This window comes from Apaloderma vittatum, unplaced genomic scaffold (assembly GCF_000703405.1).
Source record: "Apaloderma vittatum isolate BGI_N311 unplaced genomic scaffold, ASM70340v1 scaffold11171, whole genome shotgun sequence".
NCBI lineage: Eukaryota > Metazoa > Chordata > Aves > Trogoniformes > Trogonidae > Apaloderma > Apaloderma vittatum.
In genome coordinates, this window is record NW_009698550.1 from 56,671 (window position 1) to 82,667 (window position 25,997).

The 25,997-nt window shown below is 38.0% G+C and overlaps 1 protein-coding gene across 1 annotated transcript in view; it reads right to left on the reverse strand.

Moving 5' to 3' along the window:
• LRRC2 (leucine rich repeat containing 2) overlaps positions 1-25,997 on the reverse strand; it is a 55,703-nt gene that overhangs the window by 11,876 nt on the left and 17,830 nt on the right. The window contains exons 3-4 of the mRNA XM_009878069.1: positions 25,241-25,397; positions 14,149-14,285 (exon numbers count right to left, since the gene is read on the reverse strand). Of these exons, the coding sequence (XP_009876371.1) occupies positions 14,149-14,285; positions 25,241-25,397 (294 nt within the window). The remainder of the gene's footprint in view (positions 1-14,148; positions 14,286-25,240; positions 25,398-25,997) is intronic.

Here is a 25,997-nt window from a genome sequence, read left to right on the forward strand (position 1 = left end):
GTACTCAATTAATGATTTTCTGGGCTGAAACCAAAACAAGTCTGCTGTCTCAAGGAACAAACTTTTGTTGATTAGTGGCATTAAATTTTCATAATATTACTGCTGCAGATACACGCAGTCTGCATATATAATTGCACTTTGCCATCATAAAGTCATATCATCTTCAAATCTCCAAAGCTTGTACATCAAGAATACATATTACAAGGAAAAACTAGGCTTTACTAAAAGTCAGTTATAGGTCTCTCATCAATTTAAATGGATCCAGTAGCTCACTTTACATGCATACTCTTCCTATGTTTTAAACAAAACTATGAGGAGAGGAAGAGCAGCAATGTCGGTAGCATACGGCTTTACCTGACCTCTCCAGAACATTTGGATAGAAACTGTCCATTGAATATATCAAAAGATAGGATATATTCTGCTCTTTCACCAATAGATGACCAATATTACCCATTTTCACAACAGAATAGAGAAAAAGGAATTTTTTTTTTCTTCTCCAAGATAAACAGCAGCTGAAGAGATACTAATTTAATTAGTATTAGTATTACTGAAGAGATAATAATTTAAATATATACAACAATTCTGTTTTGCCGTGACAACACACTGTAGCCTGTGAAGTTACTCTTCTGATTTTAAAACCCAAGTATATTTGTTTGAGCTCATTCGCAAATCCAAAGTAAATCACAATCACCATTTGCTAAAGTGAGGCAAGGGCAAAACACCCAAAATAGAAGGAAATTTTATTTTGTAGAAACTAAAAAAAAAAGAACTTATAAACAAGGATGACAGAAAAATTCAAGAGTTATAACACACTGATCGATATTTATTTTTACATTGATAAAACAGTAACCATTCATTTAAAAGGAAAAAATACATTAAGGATATTTGGAGAGATAACAGTAAAAGAGAAACAGGTTACATTATAATATCCACAGAAGCAAAACAAATAGTAAGAAAAATTGTGTGAGAAAAACGTTCAAGTGAAACCAAGAATGTGGTCCTAGAGCTCTAACCTTAGTGCCCTTTCAGTGATTGATGATGAAATAATTTCTTCTTATGCATGTTGGTCCTAGGCAATGACAACAGCTTCCTAGACTAGACTGAACAGATGGAATATCAGCTTTGATGGAATATCAACCAGAAATCAGCTTGCTTACAGATATAAGTGCAAGAGAGAATTTGAGGGGAAAAAGACATTCTGCCTTCAGCAGTTGACATCAGAAGGTTTGTGGTCTGTGAGCCGTCTCCTATGATATCAGGTATAAGCACCTCCCTGGTTTTTTTGCTTCACAAATTGAAGTGGTAGAACTTCTTTTTGCCTTAGCACAGAGTCACTTTACTAAAACGCCAAGATATTTTTCTGCTGTCGTGCTGGCAAATGCCACTAATGGCTACCGAGCAGGAGAATCCCACAACCTGGAACTGGATTTATCTATTCTTGAAGCAGGAGTTTCATAGATAAAATCTCTAAATTCAGGAAAGTCACAACAGAGGTAAATCTGTTTTACAGCCTGTGACATGTCTGATCTGGAATTAAACCTTATCTAGTTGAGCAAACTGTTGCAAAATGTCTTGCATCAAAATTATTTTTCTTTTAACGCCACAGACTATGTGTGCATGACACTGATAGCATACAAACCTAAAACTGAAAAGAGCTAACAATCGAACACAGCAGTTCACAGTCTTGTGGCTTGCCAGGATTATAGCAAATTTTCTCTCCTATCCATTCTTTCCTTTCTTATAGTATTTTCAGATGCATGTGGGGGTTTTATATACTTTTCAGGTGGTGACAAGCCTAACAGGAAAATTTTGGAGTTCCCAGATGATTCTTTTCTTTCTGTATTATAACAATATTTCTTCGAGGATTTATGTCTTGTTCTCATACCAAAAAAAAAAATGTAAAAATTGGAAATATAGCTAATATTAGTAAAAGACTAAGATATGGGAGAGATTTTTTTCCTGACATAGACAAGAAAGCTGAGGAATAGCACGAAAATTTTACACACAGTGGGCAGATTTTTTGCACAAATAAACCTTTGAACAATTTCTAATAACTTTTTGGTCCAATTAAGAGCGTAAAGCTATGACTTCTTGTAGATTTTAGTGCTTTATTGTTATTTCGCAATACTCCATCCAGGCCATGTTCAAGTAACCTAGGTGTGTCCAAGTAATTTAAGGCATTGAAATATGTTTAAATGAAGACTTATTCATATACTTACTATGAAAGCTTGTAATGAAGATGGGCTTTCAAGACTCATTTTACAGGAAGAATTCCCCTGACATGTAGTTTACAGAGATCTGGCACAGGCATTGGGCACATTGCAGTCCTCCAGTAACACCTCCTATCCTCATGATCTTTGCTACTGTCCCATGGATGAAAATATAGCAAGCCTACAACCCTCAACTTTTATATAATTAATTAATAGTTCTATACAATATAATTAATAGTTCTATACAATTAAAGAATTTCTACACAATTTTCTGAATCTATGATTCTGTAATTAGGCTCTAAGAGTTGCAAAAACATGTTTTTCATTTTAAGAATTTTGAAGAATTCAGAGAAAGTTGGCATTTAAAAAACAATGAAAAACTCTGTTTCTATATCACAGTTCAAACAAAAAACAGTTCAGATTTGTTGTGGCACAAACGCCTCACTGATATTCTACTAGAATAATACTGAACATTCTATATTCTGGTTGCTTATCGAGATGTCAAAAGTAAAAACTGCTAGAAGCTGAATTCTCTGGGAAGCAGATCTGTAACTTAGCCTATTACTATTGCACACAGAACTGCAAATAAAGATCCATGGTGTTACACTGTAAAATCGGATATTAATACATCACTGTTGAGAAGGTTTAGTATCATTAATAGCCATGACAAACAAATATGAGAAAGTAAACAGAAACATAGTAGCAAGAAGTCACTAATCAAGGTCAAAAAAGACATCAGAGAAAGTGTAATACAGGTCTCCTGACTTTTAGTCTTGAGATACCAAAGTCCACTCTGGGCAGATATTAAGAAAAGTTTCAGGCACCTATCAAGATTTTCTTTGATTATGGTAATTTAAACAGTGGGGATTTAAAACGGCCTAAATATTTATAATCTTATTTCTTCCTTTTTTTTTTAAAATACACCAGCATTCTACAATTCTGAGGCATCACAATAGGTCCTGGAGCCTAGGCAAGCTTTTTATTGCCTTTAACCAGCATTTCAAAGAGCATTTTGTATTAGTAACCTGAAGACTTGGAGCCATCTTCTGAGAATGAAAAATATTCCAACTATATTAAAAGCAGTTTGGGGTAACCTGGTCTCTTCTTAACCATATCCCTGTCTCCCAAGGAATCTACTCAAAGAGAAGCCAAAAACTCAGCCAAAACAACAGCAAAAATAAACACCAGCAACAAAAGCAGAAGAGAACAGTAAATCATGAAATATTGATACTCACATGTGATCCTGACACATGCACCTTTTAATCCGTTGCAGTCCCTTGCCACCACGATCACATAGGTCAGACATAACTTTTAACTGACCAGTTCTGTATTTCAAGATGAGACAAAATAGCAACTTCAGGACAGCCTGGCAGCCAACGTATACTGCCTAACAGAGTTGAAACCAGGAGTCACAGTCCTCAGTAGCAGCCTGGTGGTACTTACTCTCACTAGCCATACAGCCATATGTATCACATAACCAGACACAGTCAGGAGTTCCGTCACACAGTCATACACATTCTTCACACAAACTCTACATACAGGTGAACATTGACTTCATATACTCAGCATTCACATTGCACATGTAAACTTATGCACAGAGTCCGAAGTTTTGGGTGAAGGAATTTGGCAGATCAGGATTGATAGTACCACCTCAAATCAGTCCAAAAAGCAATTGGCTAGAGGAATGCAAGTGATGAGGAACACATAGCAATTAAAAATACATAGGAAGAAAAAAATTACCGGAATCAATTTTTGCGAAGTAAAAGTTGAGAGAGGTCTGGGAAATCTTATTCCTGAAAAGCTGTATTTACACCATAAAGCATGAAGTTCCTTTAACCTTACCATAAGTTTTGTAACTTGTATTTTTATTGTTACTTCTTTCTAAACTCCATCAGTAGTAATTGGCTCTATGACAAACCACAATAGTGAATTAGATGTATAGTCTAATCAGCAGGTGAAATGCTGCCTCTTTCGTTATATTTGTTCTGAACTTTCCAGTGATTAATTTCTTAACCGGAAACTCCTCATGCTTTGAACTACAGTTCAGAAGCATGATGGAGTCTCAGATTTGTGAGCTGTCATCTCTTCAACAGGAAAAGCATGAACCACTGGGCCATATCCTCCACTCAATTTCCTTACATCTTCAGCATCACTTCCACTTCGCATTGGGTATTATTCTACTTTTCTCCAGCACTAGGAGAGCAGAGATCTTACTTGACTGAGCTCTACATGAGACAAAAAAAAAAAAAAAAGGAGGTCAGCTGCTTTCAACTGATGTGGCTGACTCGTCTTTATGCTTTTCCCACTGATCAATAATGATGAATAAAAATCACAGTGATCCTTACCAAGCATTGTTTACAGCTGTGAAAAGCTGATCAGTCGTGTCGTTATCAACAACTATGATTAGTTAACAACTGATAAGAATGTATTCAGTAATAAACTAAATGCACCAACTTCAGGTAGATTCTCCAACTTTATTCTTCTTACAGAATAAATAATACCACTCATTAGCTGCATTTTACAGAATAATAATTACATTTTTCCTCTATTACATTATTTCCTCCATTACATGTTTTCCTCTCCCTTCACCTACACACTTCTGACTCTCATCAATCCATGTATGCAACTACCAGAGACTTTTTTTTAAGTTAATATATGCAAATATGATAGTGCTTTGTATTTCTTCTCCTCTCTGTTTCTATTCAGTTATAAAACTCTGCCTCAGATTACCTCACTGGTGAATGGAGGATGTATAACCGGGATTTTGAAAGCCTATTTTGCTATTAGATGCAAAGAGATTTTAAACTGTTTTCAAAGAAAGTAAAGCTGAACTATACCAAACACTCTTCCCTACCACTGAAGTATTTTACAATTAGATCCATTTTTTTTGTAACATAGCCATAGTGTAGCGATCAAATTATGCTCCTTTGTTTCTTATTAAGCCTTCCTTTACTCTGTAAAACTACTTCTCTGTCATTCCCTACCATTAAAAAAAAAAAAAGACTGTGAAAGGTGATGCTACTTTTCTTGAACTCATGTGAAAGGTAAAGAAAAGGCCACTGGCACCGCAACACAGAGGTAGCCATAGGTCAGTTCTCCTGTGAAGTGGGCTGTTATTATTAGCTGATGATTTACTCTGGTAGTGGAGTGGTTTTGAAGTGATGCTATATTAATTAGTAGACTGTGGAAGCACAGTGTCAAGAACAGGATCAACTGACACACTTTTCTGTGCCTAACTGCATAATCCTGTTTCCTAACATAGATCCATGCCCTTCTTTAGCCCCTTGTCTATTAAAACATTTATAAGAGCTCCTGCAGCAGCGAGGCTTCCATGAATCTCGTCTGACACCTAACACCTTTGCACCTGCTCTTTTTGGATTTCACACCCCTCCTGCTAATGTTCAATGTTACATCTTATACCAGTTCTATAAAGCAGCTGTTGCTTTGCATGGACTGACAGCACTTTGACCAATTTTATCAGAAAGCAACTCATCATGAGTGCTAAGTAAATTTAAATAGATTACAAGCACTGGCCAAAGAAGATCAAGATGAAATCCTGTCTAACAGAAATGCATCCAGGCCAAGAAACTGGAAAGACATTTCTGAGACTGTGAAATTTATGCACAGAAATGCTAGTCTGATTAAAGTCAGATGGACTTTTGCCAATGATTTAAAATGAAGATTTTCACCAAAGGTTGGCTTAAGACAGTTGGCTCCACAGTATGATGCTAAGCCCTTTATTACACCACTTCTCTCTGCTTTGCGGTCCTGAAAAAACCACTCAGATAAAATTCAGATTTTGGGAAATCCCATATATGACTCCTTTGTAACTTTCTAAAAACTCTACAAATGTGAAGACTTTACAGATCCTTTACAAGCCTATTGAATGAGAGAGGAAGGAGCTAAGGGGGAGTTCTTCCAGTCCCTCATTGGACAGTGAAACCCTGGGGAAATTAGTGTCCTGTACATCACCTTGATTGTGTTTTTCATTTCATTATTGTTACACACATAAAGAACAAACGGCAAGGGAAAGAAAAAGGTTTAGAAGTTTACAGCTTTGAAGAAGAATATGCTGGTAAAACAACCTGTCACTTTATATTTCTATTGAGACTAATGGTGTCCTGCCTGCATAACCAGGGTATCGCTTTGGGAGGTGTGAGTCACAGATCACAAAGATAGCAAGTTACATGGAAATGGCCAGTGGGGACTTATTCCAAGTCTCCCAACATTTGCACAGAACTGATACTTCTGCTCTTACTGCTAGATACTTTCCTTAGCTGAACAGAACTGGGCAGAAAAACAGAACCAGACAAAAAGAGACTGAAAACTTTTCACCTATTAAATCTCATTTTTAAAATCTCTTTTGAAATGGATTTAAAGTATTAAAAGTTATTTATGTCTATTCTGGATGCTGCTGTGTTTGAAAACCATAGGAGACTAATGTTAGTGCTTAATGAATCTCTAATCACCGCAGTTTTTATTTTAGAGTCACACCTTAGAATTGCTGAAAGATGCAAGAGACAACTAATTACAATCATATCTTCCAGGTAAACAAAGCAGAGAAATGAGACTAGCTATAACTCCTGTAGATCTAGACAGCCCTACCAGAAGGAAAACATAACTAGACCTGTTGGTCACCCAATCAGTGACATCAAGATTGGAGGCAGCCTTGGCTTCAGTGATGATGCACTTCTCAAGTTCACAGTCTTGAGGTACATAAGTCAGGCAAAGACTAAAGTCAGGACCCTGAATTTTAGGAAAGCAAACTTCCAGCTGTTCAAAGAGCCCGTCAATAGAACCTCAGGTGAAACCGCTGTCAGGGACAAGAGAGCAGAACAGAGCAAGCAGATCTTTAAGAATGCTTTCGGTAGAGCACAAGAGCTCTCCACCTCCAGGTGAAAGAAATCAAGCAAGGAAGGCAACAGACCAACATAGCTGAGTCAAGACCTGCTGGTCTAACTAAAGGGCAAGAAGGAACTGCACAGGCAGTGGAAACAGGGAAAGGTTTCCTGGGAAGAGTATAGGGACACTGCCCAGTTGTGTAGAGATAGGGTCAGAAAGACCCAGGTGCAACTGGAGCTGACACAAAAATAACAAGTTATGTCAGCCAGAATAAGAAGGTCAAAGAAAGTGTATCCCTACAACAAACATGACTGGAAAGGTGGCAACAACAGAGGAGAAGGCCTAGCAGAGGTCTGGAGCACCTTCCTTGTGAAGTCAGGATGAGGGAGTTCAGTCTGTTCAGCCTGGAGAAGTGAAGGCTCCAGGGAGACCTGAGAGCAGTCTTCCAGTACCTGAAGGGGCCTACAAGAAATCTGGAGAGGAACTGTTTGCAAGAGCATGTTGTTATGGAACAAGAGACAATGGTTTTAAACTAGAACCTAAATCTAGGTTGGATTTAGATCAGACATTAAGAAGAAATTCTTATTATGAGGGTGGTGAATCACTGGAATGGGTTGTTTTGAGAAGTTGTGGATGCCTCATCCCTGGAAGTGTTAAAGGACAGGCTAGGTGAGACTAGACCCGGTCTAGTGGATGGCATCCCTGCCCATGGTGGGGAGGTTGGAAATAGATGATCTTTAAGCCATTCTAGGATATCAGGATTTAGCTGAAACCTTCTATGCACCAGATATACACAGCAAGATTTTATTTGATCTATTGGAAACACAGTGTCCTAAAACAGCCAGAAAGCATAACCTTGTCATTCTTCTGAACTTCAAAGATCAGTTTATACAGGATTGGCATAGAAATGGAGGCATACATACATATGCTCTTTCTTTAACAAAGTGTTTATAATGCTGTAACAGTCTCTATCTCATTCCTTCACTTTGCACTACCCAGATCTCACAAAAGAAATGGAAAATATTTCCAATTGAGTGATGGGACTGCTCAGATGTGGTATTGAACCTGTTAAAAGCAGAATAAATCTGCAAAGCCCCTTTTTAATTTATTTTCAATATCAGAACATCTACCTGTAAGCACTTCTGTCCTGCTGCTAACAATATGGTGTCTTGTGTGCCTGCCCAGTGACTGATACTATGTCCCATATTAGATCATACAGATGGAGGAAATAAGAATTTCTTCATCTTACTTCCCTTCTCATTAAAGTTTCTTCGGGTCACATCTATGGATACTCTTGGCTGATATAGCACTATTAGCAGAATTTTATAGTATGGAAGAGGAACTGTCCCTTCAACAAGCAAAGCTATTTCTGAAATATCAGTACAAAGCCGGTATTCTGCCAGGAGCAGGAAACATTAATTGGGTGGTTTATTACTTAACTGTAGAAAGCAATACTTTCTGAAGGAAGCACACCGCAAAATAAGGTCAGAGTATTTTTTTCTACCAGTAGTATTTCTACTGTATCAGAAACCACATTATTTGTAAAAAAACTTTTATTCCTAGAAAAACAAATTAGTTGCATAATATGTATGAAAGTAGCAATAGAAAGTATATCCAGCAGTTAAAATACAAATAGCAACATAATAGTAATTCTTAAATTTACAAACAGAAGGTACAAGATATTTACAAATAAATCCATCCATCCCTCTGCTTATCTCTGCAGCTACAGTGCGTAATCTCACTATGCCAGGAGAGGAACTGGATAACACACAGGACATGTGTCTCCTGTGCACCTTAGCTAAAGGAATTATAACCCAGAGAAGTCTTGTCATCTAAGGGAAGACTGTGTCTTAAACCTCGTAGTGCATCTTCCTCTGCTGAGCCTGGCTACTGAAGCCTAGAATTACCTGTTACAAGCTGGCTGCATAAATGTAATGCCATGTAGATTGCCTTTTCTAAACACTCACATTTTATTTCAATTTATATTTTCACTCATATCTGGAAAAAAGCATTCTTAATTTAGTAAATATGGCTGAACCAGATTTGAATTCAACAGATCCATAAACTGTTTCTGCCAAAGGACTTATTTTGCAACTAACAATCTAATATTTGAGTTAAATGGAACATTTCAAAACCTAAAAATGTTACAACAGTAGAAGAGAGAAAAATAAGTTTAAAAGTAGACATTGAACCATCCTGCTCACCCTTAGGCATAGTGTGAAATGGTATGAAGTCCCAAACCCTGAGAAAGTAAACAAGGCGAGCATGAGACCTCAATATATTTTAAATGGAGTATTAGATTTCCTCATTTTAAGATTCAGTGAAATGAGTTACAGAGTGCTGGGAGTGGCCTTTGAAAACAGAAAAAGAACTTTCTACAAGAAATGAGCAGACATGTGATCATTGTGCTTGCCACTTAGTGGTATGGCACAAGGTCAGATAGAAACACTGACAAAAATCCAGGTACTGGACACACATTTTCCTAGAAGGCTGATACAGTACTCCATGAAACAGGTTGCATTAGGCCAAGCAGAATGATAGGGTTTGAGGTGGTTTTTGTTCACTGCACACTGAAAAAGGTGGACGTATTAAGAGAATATCCACAAGATTTCAGGTATACTAGAGCATCACATTCAGAGTATATCTCAGTTTAGAGCAAGTGTTTTGAAAAATTAAATTGTTAGATTAAAAAGGCAAGAAGTATAGTCACGATACTGGAAACCTCCTTAGCATCTGTAGTTTACCTAAGAAGTAGTTCAAGATAAAGGTGCTCAGCACCTTGTATTTCCTGAAATTTCACTGTTTAAGGAACAAATTAACAGTCTTAAAAGATAATTCATTCACAGGCTGTGAATTTCTCGTGGCTGCCTGATAAATTCAGGCACAGAAACAACGGAAATGCCAGCAAAAATTTATGCATATGTATAGTAGCTATCTTCACAAATTGGGAACTTCAATTCAAAATTAGTATTTGGTGACACTGTCTGTTATTGTGTAATAACCTACATTCACCCTCTACCACTTATGGGTAGAAACTAGTCTTGTGTTATATGATCCATCTCATTGAGATTTCTATCCCTAAATTGGCTCATCATGTAATATTTTGTGTCCATTAAAAAATAAAAAAAAATGAACAATTTTCCTAAGAAAGCAGACAACTAAATAACCAAATAAACTAAAAGCTTCAAGACTTCTTTAATTTTTGCACCTGTCATAAACAAAATGGATAAAAAGAGAACAGTGAGACTGATTACTGAAGTGGTGATTCAGTCTCAGAGTTCTGATGATCTCATAAACCTTTACGGTGACTGAATCACAGCATGTTATCAATATCTTTGAATACATTTTTTGATATGTTATCAGTGTCTCTCTGGCCATTACTCTGTGTACAAAACCTAGGTAAAATTAGACTTTGATCATTTCTGCGAGGCTGAAGTTTGCCTTTACATCTTCTGAGTAAGTTTTACACTGGATAATATCATTGCTTCTCTCACACATTTCTTTAACCTTTCCAGAAGAAACTTTTAAGGATTTGAAAGTCAAATAAAAATTGAACTTCCTAAATGATGATAAACAGCAAACATTTTAGCAACTACTATCTGCCTTATTTTATGTATTTCTTGCCAAGTTTTCTCTTTTTTTCCTAATGTTATAAACGGATAGTTGATCTAATCTAACTAACTTGGGTGTCCATGGCGAGGTGCTGGCAGCATGGGGACTGCAGGGTGGCCTCTGTGGGAAGAGACCAAAGGCTGCCCTTTGCTGAACACAGATAGTTCCAGTCAGCTCCAGTAGACCCACCACAGGACACATCTGAGGTCCCCAGTCAAGTGTATGGTGTCACTCTGAAAACTTAAGAAGCAAAAAAGATGCCAAGAAAGGGTGAATGAATGAAAAGAGTGAGAAAGAGCAGAGGAAACACAAAGGTTGGAGTAGGAAGAGGAGGGCATATTCAGTAGCCACATTGTAGCTTGTGGAAGACCCGTGCTGACACAGATGGATATTCCTGAAGAAAATGGAGGAGAGGAAAAGTGCAAGGAGGAAAGGGAAGCAGGTAGATACCACTGTGTACTGTCTACAACATCCCTCACTTCTCTGTATCACTCAAGGGTAGGAGAGGAATCTAGAGAGGAGTGAAGCTGACCTTGAGCAAGGGGGCAGGAAAGTTGTTGTTTCAAGGTCCTAGTTTTTCACTACCCAAATATATTTTGGAAATATTAAATTAACCTTCCCCAAGTACCGCCTGTTTTGCCCTCAATAGCAACTAGTAAACAATCTCCCTGTCTTTTATCTTGACCCATGAACTTTCTTAACCGATATTATCCTGATGTCATGTTAAGGACGGGAAGGGAGTGAGCAGCTGGTTGGGCATTTGGCTGTTAGCCAAGGTTAGCTCTCCACAACACTTTGCAATGTCTTTCTGTTTTCTCTTTTGAGACTGTTCAGGCTAATGCAATATTTTAATTCATTAAGCAGTTACCTGCCAGGGACTACCACCTTTTGTCCATCTGAGAATCAAACGTTAGACACCTATTACATTAGCAAGAATATTGATGCAATTGCTCTGAATAACATCAGCCCTATTGAGTACACTGAAGGCCAAATTCTTCACAGTATTTTAATCATTTGGCAGAAGTGTTCCTTTAGTTATATGTTCAGCTTCCAAAGATGTCCTTGAAATGATGATTCTGGGAAACTAATTTTATAATCTAAATAAAAAAAGTTTATGTAGCCTAGGTCACTTCCAGGTCACTGGAAGTACAAATTACATGCCAGCCTCCAGAGAAACATGGAAACACAATAGGCAATGCCAATATTTTTTCCTTGAACTTTCAGACCATTCTGACATGATGTTGCTCCCAGTTTTTGCTGTTTATATATATAGTCATTTGCACAGCTCCCGAATTTTTCTGTAGGTTATAAGTGAACCTGGTAGCCTACATTCAGTTTTAGTGCCTTTCAATCCCATTGAGTAGAAGACTGTCAAAAGGGAACAGCATTTTTGGTCTCTCCCAGAAAACAGTACTGGTCTTTTAAGATCTAGCCCTGGAAAGACTTATATGCATAGTAAGGTTTACATGCAAAGGCTACACATAATGCATAGACAGGAGTAACACTTTGCTCCACAAGGGCTCTAGAAGCAACTGAGAAAATACTCATTGACTTTAACACATCAAAAACTGCAGCTAAATTCACCATTCTAGTCCACAGGTTTGAATACACTCACTTTTCACAGAATCACAGAATCACAGAATGTTAGGGGCTGGAGGGGACCGCAAAAGATCATCTAGTCCAGCCTCCCCGCTAGAGAAGGATCACCTACAGTAGGTCACACAGGAACGGGTCCAGGCAGGTTTTGAATGTCTCCAAGGAAGGAAAGTCCACAACATCCCTGGGCAGCCTGTTCCAGTGCTCTGTCACCCTCACAGTGAAAAAGTTTTTCCTAATATTTTTGCAGGACCTTCTGTGTTCCAGCTTATAGCCATTGCCCTTTGTCCTATCATTGGACATCGCTGAGAAAAGACTAGCTCCATCCTCCTGACACTCCCCCTTCATGTATTTAAAAAAAAAATGAGGTCACCCCTCAGCCTCCTCCAAGCTAAAGAGACCCAGCTCCTTCAGCCTTTCCTCATGAGGGAGATGTTCCACTCCCTTCATCATCTCTGTGGCTCTCTCTCAAGCAGTTCCCTGTCTCTCTTGAGCTGAGGGGCCCAGAACTGGACACAATATTCCAGATGTGGCCTCACCAGGGCAGAGTAGAGGGGCAGCGAGCCCCCTCCCGACCCACTAGCCACACCCCTTCTAATACACCCCAGGATGCCATTGGCCTTCTTGGCCACGAGGGCACATTGCTGGCTCATGGTCATCCTGCTGTCCACCAGGACCCCCAGGTCACTTTCCCCTACCCTGCTCTCCAGCAGGTCAGTCCCCAACCTATGCTGGCACATGGGGTTATTCCTTCCCAAATGCAAAACTCTACACTTGCCCTTATTGAACTTCATAAGATTTCTTCCTGCCCATCCCTCTAGCCTGTCTAAGTCTCTTTTCCTAGGCAGTTATATTTAATTCCTTTACCTGTTCAGGATATACATCTTTCTGATTCCATAATGGTTCCTCTTCACCAGCTAAGTTTTAGCTTATTTGTCCACTATCCTTGCTATCTGAAGGAGAAAGGAGACTTGCACAGTATGTGCTGTTCCTAGCCTTTCTAAGTGGTGCCCACTTATGATGTGAAACTAGTGTTTACCCTTTGTTTCTGTTCCCTTCACATAATTTTTAAAAAATTTTTTGCAGATAATCTACCTTACAGTGAAAAATCAGAGGGGAAATTAGCATTTCCTCGGAACAAAACACCAGCATGTTCAAAATGGGTTTGATCCACTCCAACATTACCTATAAATTGCCAGTAACAGACATTTAGTGAAAAGTAGGAATCAGTAAAGAGCCTGACAGTTCTCTCTGAAGCTCATCCTCCAGGAATCAGGATATATAAGAAGCTGAGAAACACAGATGACATCTGAAACTGTGGTTGGGTACCAGCCAATGGTTTCATGTCTCCACAAACAGTAAGTCTCAGAGCAGCTGTGACAGAAAGCAGTTATGCATCCAATACAAGAAACAATGCTGATGCATGCCTGGGAGTCTTTTTCTCAGTCTTTATTATTCTTTCATATCATGTCTCACACCTAACACCCCTTTCAGACAGGTATTTATGCTCGTAGCACCATGCAGTGTTGTTTATAGAACTCTCCGTACTCTTTTTAAAGGAAAACAGACACTGGGAACAAATGAAGGTTACTACATGAATTTGACTGCCAAGATGCACTTCACTTTCACAGAAAATAGCTATTTGCAGCTTTCTCCGTATCATCACTGGCCAAATCCCCTTTGAGATCATGTCCGTCTTCATATACCAGAATAAACACTAACAAAATCAGTTTAACTGTTGCTAAGGCATTTTCAGCGATATTACTACTAAATCATTATTGCTAAAAGCTGCAGGGAATGTGATTTAATCTCTTAAGAAAAGATTTTAAGACTGTGATATATCTTACAAACTAAATAAAAAAGATGGAAGTAAAATAGTTTATCTTACTTCAAATGGAAGCTCTGTTATTTCCATATTTCCAGACAAATCCAGTTTTTCCAGATTCTCACAATCACCCAATTCTGGAGGGACTGACTTTAAATTATTGAAGCTCACATTGAGCACTTTCAGGTTTTTTAAGCAGCCTGTGAGGGAAAGATAATTAAAATCAGTGCACAAAACAGTAATTAAAAACTAAGAACACATGAAGGGAGAAAGTAAAAATAAAAGGCATACTCAGTTTAGCAAAAAAAAAACAAAACCCAAACAAATCCTTACTGTGATGATGAGTCAGAGATTAATAAATATTTTCTACAATGGTCACTAACATTGTGAGGGTGCAATAGTTCATGTTGCACTCATACATACTTCCTTTAATCAGCAATGGTGTTTGGAGAATGTTTGAATGGAGGTAGCATATACTCACAAAGATCTTACTTCTACCAGGGATGAGACACATTTTAAATTCGGCTGAAACTAGAAAAGTTGGCTTTTGGCTTGGCCACTTTAGAAAACTTGCCTGGTAACTGAACAGCATCTTAGTGTTATTTATAGAACCTGTTCAATGGGAACAATCACTCCAACTAAACTTACTATATCAAGAATTCTGTCTTTGCTTTCTAATACTGCATACTTTTGATTATAAAAGATAACAGACACTTGCATTTGTTTTGTGATTATCTTTACTGCAATTTTTCATCCTTGTTGGTTTAATTTTAAGGCTTTTATATTCTAAGCTGCATTTAGTCACATCATACTTTCTGTTTCTTCAATTTATAGCGTTACATGATCTTCAGTAAAAACACGTTTAGAAACATCTTTAAAATGCAAAATGTATTATACTGAAAAAATGTAAATTATACTGTGACGTAGTCAAAGAGGAAGGAAGGAAGGAATCTGAATGTATTAAACAGCTGATATGGTAGCAAAGAGATCCTTAAATAAATACATAACAAAATGAGAACATTCTATGGACAGCTGTGTTGTTGTATTATATGAACAACCACAGAATCACGTAATCTCAGAATCACAAAACGTTTTCAGTTGGAAGGGACCTTCAGAACTCCAGAAGGGACCTTCAGAACTCAGCTCCATCCAACATGACTTTGAATATATCTCTGGGAAATCTGTTCCAGTGTATCATTGTCCTCATCATAAAAAACTTCTTCCTTACGTCTCATCTCATTCTGCCTTCTTTCAGTTTAAAATCATTACCCCTGGTAAAAAGTCAGGCCTTGGTAAAAAGTCTTTTGCCTTCTTTCTCATAAGCCTGTTTCATAAATTGAAATATGCAATAGGGTCTCCCTGGAGCTTTCTCTTCTCCAGGCTGAACAACTGGAACTCTCTGAGATCTTCTTCATAGGACAGAGCTTATCCTTAAGGCACTAATGCTTATTTTAGAGCTGTTCACCTTTTGCAATGTGTGGAAATCCTTCCCAGAGGTCAGATGGTCCTTTCATGGAAAAGGACAGAGAAGAAACGTAGCTAAATGAAAGACCCATGGAAATTCCCTAACGCAGAATCTTCCTCCGTGGATACAGCAGAACACTTCCACTAATGTTAATAATATATCTGAGATTAATTCACATTGTACATGTCAATGGAATTGTGCTGTACACTAATAATTTCTTTTAATTAAAAAAAAAATCACATTTTTTCCCTGAGAAATTGCTGTTGACAAAGGCAGAGGCACACAGTTTGATCACCAATACCAGCAGCCACAAATTCACACAATATTTTACATAAATCCCCAAGCCTCCCTTGGATGCACCACTGTCTTCAAGCAATGGCTGGACAGTCCAAATCTTTCTCATAGGCGGCAGATAAGCCATATATGGTAATAACTCCATTACACATGTTGCAACAATGAAAAAAAAAAAAAAAGACACTTCCATGCAACTTCTGGTTTTAGTTCTGCCAGAAACAGAAACTGAGGTGGTATTTCAGAATTCAGCTGTCCTTTTGGGAAGGTAAGCTTGTCTTTCCTCTTTGCACTGAAGTGTTATTTTGGTTAAATTAGCAGAAGCAAAAATTTCCCTAAGACTACAACAGGAATTGTTTTGGCAGTACATTACTGTCCCACAAGGGTCATTGGTGTGATTAAAGAGAGTAATAGAAGCAACTTAATAGCGTAAATGTGTGAACTGCCTTATTCCCAGATTTTTAAGCATCTAAAAGTACTAAAAGTTTAGCCTACCCACAACAAAGTTTCATCAGGTTTAGTATCATGGTGTAGATGAATGGGGGTGTTACAACACATGTTAAGTGACATAAACATCAACTTACCACCACACTGTAACAAAAATAATCGCTGAATCAGAATTGGCTTAAAATAAAATAGAGAATCACAAAACTGTAAATTAATTCTTCATCCAGCTAATCCCGCAGTGAAGAAGAGAAAATCTCATTGGAATGAAAAAGGAACTACTTACTCATTAGCACTGAAATGTTTTGTCTTGTCTTTTAGCAGTAGGATATTGTACTTGGGTCTATCTAGAATGGAGTTAATTTTCTTCCTAGCATCCTGTATGTTGCTCTGTTTCAGCTTTGTGACCAAAGAGTGGTGATAACACACCAATGTCAGCTGTTGCTGAACAACGCCTGCACAGCATGAAGACAGTCTCTTGCTCCTCACTCTGCTGCCACAGTGAGTCATCTAGGGGTGGGCAAGGGGCTGAGGGGAGCACGCGGTGGACTGAGACACTGGTCCCGAATTGACTTAAAGGGATATTCTATAGTGTATAACATAATATTCAGCAGTAAAAGCTGGAGGCACGGAGGAACAGAGGGGGAGTTTTCCAAAGTGGCTGTTGCTCAGGGTCTAGCTGGGCATTGCTTAGCTGGTAGTGAGTGATTGCTTTTGCATCACTTGTTTGTTTGCTTGCTTGTTTGTTTTTCTTGACTTATTAAACTGTCATCTCGTCCTGATGGATGAGTTTTCTCATTTTTGCCCTTCCAATTCTCTCCCCAGCCTGTTGTGGGAGGCTGAAAAGTCAGCTATGGGGAGCTGAAAAAGCTGTGTGAGGCTTTGCTGCTTATGAGTGTTAACTCACAACAGATGCATTTGCCAGCTTTTCAGGCACTGAAATTTTCTGCTTCAGTTGCATTAGCAGTTGTGGCACTAGTGTAGACAAGGTATCTAGAGTCATCATCATCCTGGTCACCCTCAGATGATGCATCTCCAAGGCACAACTAGGAGGCATGGTGCAGAACTGCTTGCAAAAGAAAATCACAAAAAATTAACTGCCTTTCTGGGCAGGGTGATGGAGACAAGCACAGCTTACCTTGCTGACATCCCTGCTTTATGAAACCATGGCTTTTCAAGTTTTTTTGTCCTTTCATAGCTTCTAAGACATATGCCAATATTCACAGTATGGTTTGTCCCAGCTCACAGGTAAGAGAAAGCAAGCAAGTAGAAGATACATTGCATTTTTTCTTGTCATATATAGTCTCTTTCTAATGTGACATAAGGATACTACAAAATCTACAGTCATTTGCCAGTAGTTTCTGTGGCTAAAATAATGAAAATTACTGAGAAATTCAGTCTTATAACTGAATTTAATTCTGATAACAAACTCAGGACAACATAAATGAGTGGGCTGCAATTTACCAAGATCCATCTGTGGGGAGGAAGTTCTTGCAATTCTCCGTAATGGCTGTTTTTCCACCTCTGGGCTCTCCAGTGTATTAAGCTATGCGACCTGACAGCTGAGCAGTAGTCAAGCATTCACCCTCCCTTTAAAACCGTAAGACATACATAAGACTCACCAGACCCTCCCGGATAAAACCCTTACACCACCACTTCACCTAATCCCGTTGTTTGATTGATCATATTCTATCTTAAAAGTAGTTTGTTTCTTTACTTTTTTTTTGCTCTTATGGAAAAACATAGTGAGGGTTTCATCCTTCCGTGACTTGGAATGGTCTTCAGACCACCAGTCTGAATTTAGTCATAGTTTTATAACCATTAGTTCCTTTGCCAATTTTGTCTTTATATAGCTCTTTTCTTTCCTGACGTTTTCACTGGTAGCAGAAATATCAGAATTTATTTTTCTAGCCTGAATAAGACAATTCTTCTAATCTCCCCTTACAAAATAAAAATTCCCTTCCTTGAATAGTCCTAATAGACTCTTTTGCACCTGTTCCCATCTGAAATAAATTTTCTTGAATCTGGGTGATCACAACTTTATGTATGTATCATACTGGATTATCCTTCTGTGAATGTTAGATTAGGAATTTCATTTCTTTAATGAACTCGTTATGCACAAGTTACTAATTCCTGCGTACACGATCTTGAACTGTGGAATCATGACTTTAATCTACTTTTTTGGAAGCACACCTCCTTAGCCAGCTTTTCATATTTTCTGTTGATTGTGCAGTGACAATAACACCCAAGCTGTGTGAGCAGAAAATTACAGTAGCCCAGTTCCTCAAAATAGTTACAAAATAAACAGAAGACTGATCCCTGAGAAACTCTGCAAAATTATCTTCCTCCTGACTAATGGTTTCTCTTTCTAAATAAGTGTGTTCTTGCCTCTGCTTTCTAAGTCTTTTTTGATAATTTTTTCAACGGTTACATCCAAGTGCATTTTCTTAGATTCAAATATTCATTTTCTATAATTAACTGTATCAAATACCTTATAGGATGCCTGATAGACTAGAACTACTACTTGATGCTCAATCATCCTCTCAGAAGAAAGACAGAAATGAAATGAGTTGTGCACTACTTGCTTTTCCTTGATAAATTTTTTATTTCAACCTAGTTTCCATTCATCTCCATATCTCTAATTACTAGTTTAAAAAAAACTGTTCAGAATTCTTAAAAGCAAAAATCTTCAAAGGGATAGAATTAACCTATATGAGTTGCCTGAGATCTCTTCCTTTCTCAGACAAAAGGAGTGAGACTGTCACTCTCCTTTTCCCCTAGACCTTTTAAAGAAGGCTGCTGGGTTATTTCTGTCAGCGAATAAGCACTAATACACAACTATGAGATGACACTCATGACAATTCAGGATTCTCAAATCCAGGTATCTTGGCTGATGGAGTGCAAAACTGAATCCCTAAGTAACTTTCAAATGCTGTAAGGATTGTCAAGTAAGATCCTAGCCATTCTCATACAGTTTTATTGCACTGCTGGGAGTCTGGAGGGTTGGGGCGGGTGGTAAGGCAGTTTAAACGACTTTCACTACCCTGTAATTTGCATTTAGGGGTTTATTTATACATTCCTAGTGAAAAAGTTCTCCACTCTCTTCAAGTATGGCGACCAGCAACCACCAGGCTTAATGAGCATTCAGTACAGCCCTTGGGACAGCTTTAAGAGGGTGACACCCACTTCATAGCTGCACGAATGTAGAGCAGGATTTTAACACCACAGCTGTCACTTATACATTCAAATACTCAAGCATAACTTCCCAATTAGAAGTAGCAAAAATAAAATCATTGTTACAATACTGTTTTTAACTATGTGTAATGGTGCTGAATTTTCAGTTCTATAAAAAAAATGCAAATTAGGGAGATAAACTGCTAACATCTCCGTGTTTTCCAAGGAGAGGCAGTAAAAACAGTAATGAAATCCATGGTTTCCCTGGCAGTTTCACAATTATGAATATTTTATTTTTAAGTGGGAGCTGTAATACCTAAGATAGTGCTTATTCTCAGTTAAAATTTTTAATTCATAATTTAAAAAAAAAATCAGTAATTAAACTCTATAATTTCTGATGGGCAATGCAGCACAGTAATAATAATGCAACTTCAGTGTTTAGACAAGTCTACTTTGATGCTCTACCAAGATGTCAGAGGCAAAATACAGATGAGATTACCTTTATTGTCTAAGGATTCTACTCAATGTAAATGTAGATACACTTGTATAAACTGGAGCAAAATGCAAAGCAAATTTGATATTGATCTGCAATGATCTGATCGCAGCTTCCTATGGGCCAAGTCAAGAAAGTCTCTTATTTCCAGTTCTCTCTGCTGAGTTAGTGACACTGCCTTTGACTTATCTGAAAAGAGATATCAATATTCAAGCTTACACGTATTAGTTAACATGCTATTTTTTTATTTTTCACGTCTGCTCAAAGCATCCACGCAAGTGAGACATGAAGATGTCCTGACATCCTTTTGCACAACAAAGTAAAGAAGTTTTTCCTAATATTCCATCTAAACCTCCCCTGGCACAACTTGATGCCTTTTCGTCTTGTCTCATAGCTTGTTACTTGCAAGAAGAGACCAATCTCCACCTTGTTACACCCTCCTTTCAGGTAGTTGTAGAGAACAATGTTTCCCCTTAGACTCCTTTTCTCCAGGCTAAACAATCCCAGACCGCTCCCCAGTTATAAGCTGCTCCTTATAAGACTTGTTCTTGAGAATCCTCACCAGCTTTGTTGCTCTTCTCTGGACATGCTCCAGAACCTCAGTGTCATTCCTCTAGTGAGAGGCCCAAAAGTGAACACAGGGCTCAAGGTGAAGTCTCAACAATGCTGAGGCCAGGGGCACGATCAGTGCCCTGGTCCTGCTGGCCCCAGCATTCCTGATACAGGCCAGGATGCCGTTGGCCTCCTTGGCCACCTGGGCACACTGCTGGCTCATGTTCAGCCGGCTGTAAACCAACACTCCAAGTCCTTTTCTGCTGGCCAGCTTTCAAGCTGCTCTTTCCCAAGCCTCTGGTGCTGCCTGGGTTTGCTGAGACCCACGTGCAGGATCCGGCACTTGGCCTTGTTGAACCGCATACAATTGGCCTTGGCCCATTGATCTAGCCTGTCCAGATCCCTCTGTAGATCACCCCTGCCCTCCAGCATATCAACACTCCTGCACAGCTTTGTGTCATCTGCAAACTTACTGAGGGTATGCTCGATCCCCTAGTCCAGGTCATTGATAAAGATATTAAACAGAACTGGCCCCAGTACTGAGCCCTGGGGACACCACTTGTGACCAGCCACCCACTAGACTTAACTCCATTCACCACTATGCTTTGGGCCTGTCTATCCAGCCAGTTTTTTACTCAGAGAAGAATACATCCATCCAAGTGATGACCAGCCAGCTTCTCCAGGAGAATGCTGTGGGAAATGGTGTCAAGGGCTTTACTAAAATCCAAGTAGACAGCAACCACAGCCTTTTCCTCATCCACCAAGCAGATCACCTTGTCATAGAAGGAGATCAGATTAGTCAAGCAAGATCTGCCTCTCATAAACAGCTTAAGTAGATGAATAAAAATTATCTTCTCTCCAGTTGGTCCAATAAAAAATACAGTTTTGTGTTTCTGTGATGCACTAATCAAGGGTTAAATTTTGAGGAGCTTACCAGGTGTTCCAGTAGGTGCTAGCCATCATTTGAGATGTTAACCTGAAGCAACTGCCATCCTCCTAAAAATAGTCAACTTCCAATGGAAGTGTTTAATACTGCCCCTTCAAATGTGAAGTACAAAAAAAATTTTCCTCAGCTTTATACAAGACAGAGCTGTTGGACAGGTAATATTCAATAATGAATAAATGGCAAGGGTAAGAGATGAGTCTGCAATTCATCAGAACTAGACTGCATTTTAAACAGAGAATATGTGTTTTCTTCTTGGAAACTCACACATCAGCACTGTGGGAATCTTATTAATAGAAAAAGCTATTTTAGATATCTAGAAGTTATTTAAAACTGTATTACTTAGAGTTTTCCCCTCTGAGTTCTAGGAAATTGGACTAATGATATGCACAAATGAAATTTTATACTGTGAGGGAGGAGCCCAAAAAATCCCTGTGATTTCTCATTAAAATATGTCTCAAAAACACAGTTACTTTTCCTCTTAAATATTTGGTACGGTAAAAATGTGAGAAATCATATTAAGGTACAAGGATTTTACTAACAGCTCTTTGAGATATTTAATTAATAATTTGTGGGACAAGAAATCCTTATCCCAGTGCAAAAGCTTTGGGATCACAGGAAAGTGCAGTTCACTGCTTCCTAATTGAATATAAGAATATATTCTCTCAGATCTTTTTAGTTATAGCAAGCACTGACGTACTAGCACTACAGCAACTTCACTGCAGCCATGCAGTCAGAGCTAGAACTGCAAACTCATCCAGAAACCATTGCCAAAGAAAATCCCCTACCTTGCTCATTATTTTTTCTAATATTCCCGGGAAAACCAGAACAATCTTGAGACAGACAACAATCTCATTTTGTAGTTTTCTCCATTTTTGTTTACTTGCTTGCCATGAAAATATTTGCAATTCCACAAAAAGAATCAAAACTGTTCTCATCTGTCTTCTGATCCAGTTTGATCTGTTTAGCTGTACAGGCGATTACAGGTAAGTGAATGATTTGAAATCTCCATGATGAGATTCCAAACTTTCTTCTCTCTGATCCAGAGTGGAGCATTCCCTTCTAAATCACGTAAGATAATCCCATAAGCTTCAGTTTCTGCAGACATTTTAGTCAAGAGACTGCTACTGCAGCAATCTTTTTTTTCACTGAAAATATTCTTATCATCTCCTGTTCTCTGACACCTTTGAAGACCTCTTGTGAGAATCAAACATTGTCCAAACATGGCTCACCAGTTTAGCTTCTGTTGGATGATTTGTTGGTCTAAATATGGCTTCAATTCTGTCTGAAGATTAAAGATTCAACAGCATGCATGTCACTGCCAATTTCAACCACCTGTCACTACTCTCAAGTATGTTTTAGCTGTGATATTTACCTACTTGCTGTTGTTTTATAAACAGAGAGAAAATTATGAATATCTTAGCACTTAACCTTTCCAGATACCTTACCTTCTGATTTAGTATCCAGTCCTCACTCCTTCTTTAGAAGATGTCCCACACCATACCCACATCAATTACATACCCTTTGATAATTTAGCAGCTAAATGACTAGCATATGAAAGTTTTCATTGTGAAGCAGCATCTAAAAACTTTAAAATATGCAAGACATTTCATAATAATGTCTTACAAAGATAATTAATATTTCCAATACGTATTAGTGTCTATGTCTGTATGCACGTGTAGTATGTGAAATAAAAGCATAGCCAATAAAGACAGTATTGTATAAATTGAGATAAAAACTTCTCTGTAATTTATACCATAATAACAAGGGCAGCTCCGTTGAATTATTAATAGGTGGTCTGCCAACGCAAGAGATTCACTAAGACTGGAAATCCCTGCAATAGTTTTGGCAAAAAAGTGCTAAACAGTTCAGCACTGCAGTCCTGGGGTGGGTTTTTATTTAATATTTCTCTTTAAATTAGTGAATTTATGTCTACTATGATGTAGAATTATGGTATAAACAGCATTTACGGTTAATCAAATTTATTAATTTGATTATGCAGTGTCCCAAATAGAAAGGTTCAAATCTATGTTTATGATTGTTTAGTACAGTCATGTTAATGAGTCTTGGAAACAAAAAATCTGGACAAAAGTTGACTGTGGAAAGGATGATGAGTGCTATGATGTTGTGTCTGAGGCAGGACCTAGAGCACAGAGTTTTCTAATATTCACTAGCACTTCCAGTTAAACACTTAAATTAAAAAGAGGTAACAAAAACATTGAAAGGAAGAAAGCAACACCTTGAGTATAAGCTAGAGGGATGAGCATATTGGAGGGAAAGTGAATAAATAGGAAAAACATGAAAACTACTGACGAGCAGAAAGCACATCATTTAAATGCACTTGAAAGAACAGTGGTCACTGATCAGAAGCATTTGAAAATTTCTTCCTTGTTTTCCAAGAAAGGTCTGATACGGCCTCTACACTACCTCTACAGAGAACTGGTTATGCTAGAATGATCTAGGTTTGTGTCTTTGTTCTGTAAACAGACTTTATTAGCATCCATAATCACATTTTCTAGGGGATCATTTTCATTAGCGATGTACAACACTACAAGAAGAAAGTAAAAACTTCCTTAGCCTTTATCCATCTCAATTCTTAAGCAGCAACCCCTTAAAATCTTATGCTTGAAGGTTTAGAGTAGCCACTGAAAAGGAACTACGTTTCCCTTTTTTCCGCACAAACCAGTAGAAGGTGTCTGTCCATTAGACTTCCTGACACACCTGAGTCCCATGATCAAAGTGCTGACAAAACAATTGATGTTTATTTTATGTCTATTACCTCCTGTTTGTGTCTTGTTTATGATTTGTTAGTGTATTTAGCTTTCAGGTTGAAACTATAAAATATATCTTAATGTTACTAGGATATTTTCTGTTTAAAGATGATCCAAGGGCTGGAGAACCTCTCCTACGAGCATAGGCTGCGGAAGCTGGGTATGTTCAGTCTGGAAAAGAGAAGACTGGGGGGACTTAATAACTGCCTTCCAATACCTGAAGGGAACCTACAGGGAGGCTGGGGAGGGACTTTTTACAAGAGCATCCACTAATAGGACAAGAGGAAATGGCTTTAAGTTGGAGGAGAACAGATTTAGATTGGACCTTAGGAAGAAATTCTTCAGTACAGGGGCAGCAAGACTTTGGAATAAATTGCCCAGAGGCGTTGTGGATGCTCCTCCCTTGGAGACGTTCAAGGCCAGGTTGGATAGAGCCTTGAATAGCGTGATCTAGTTGAGAGGCATCCCTGCCCATGGCAGGGAGGTTGGATTAGAGAGTCTCTTAAAGTCTCTTTTACAATCCAGGCCATTCCACAGTTCTGTGATTAAATGGAGATAGTTACTGAACTAATCATAAAATTTAAAAGATGATTTTTTTACAACCTTGTATTTTTGATTCCTTTCTACCACAATCTTGTGTTTCAATTGATCTTGTCTGAGGTTTACAATTCTGTAATACTTCCTTTTTTTTTTTTAAGCTGTAAGGAGCAGAAAAGACCACCCACTCTCAGGAAGAACTCTCCATGTACTTGAATATGAGAAATAACAACCTTATAGTCAGATAACAAAAATGTGTCAGATATTTTCCTGTGGTTGAACCATACTTCACACATGGTATTTCATACAATTTGGCAAGTATAATTACTGCCAGAGAGCTGTAAAAATTTAGGGGTGACTGTTCAATGGAAACAAGTAAGAAAATAATTATTAGTAAATGAGTAAGAATACACACATATGCTCATTTCCTTGTGATATAGTTAAAGGACACATGTATAAATAACTGAATACCTTAACCAACTTACCAATTTCCACTGGGAGATGACTGATTTGATTTTTTGACAACTCCAGTACCCTCAAATCTTGAAATAATGCAATGTAGGTTGGAATTGTTTGTATCAATGTATTGTACACATGCCATTCTTTCAGATAAATCTGTTCTTTTAGAGAATCTGGGAATTCCTGTAAATTAAACAAGAAGAGTTAAATAGAAAGCTTCAAGTTAGCATTTTGTTTTCCTGTAATTCTAAATACAGGGGGAAAAATATGCCACAGCCAAACCTCAACACTTTGCCTTAATTATCTTGATGCAGAACAGCAGTTTGCCAAGCCCTCACAGGAGCTGTTTGCTTTTGAAGAGTATTGCAGCTGTCTGTCAACACATATTTATTTTTTAACTGCTAATGCAATCACTTTGCTCTAAAACTGAAACTTATGTGAAGCACTCAACCTGTTTGGTGTCTTCTATATTATCTCCTTTTTCCAGATGGAGGATTTTTTTAAAACACATTTCAGTGCTTTAATTCACACATCAAGATGTAGTAAAATGCAACACAGAACAGAAGAGCAGGTGTATGGAGAATACTTAAATAGGGTTTGCCACAAAAGAGAAAAAAAAAAAAAAGTGTGACTACATTCTTAATACCTGCCAATGTTTCAAAATTTCTTTGCCAAAATAGGACGCATTCCAAGGAACAGAAACATTTCAGATAATAGGATAGATACACATCACCTTTTGAAAGTCTATTTTCAAATAAGTGCCTTAACTTCCTAAGTTATTTT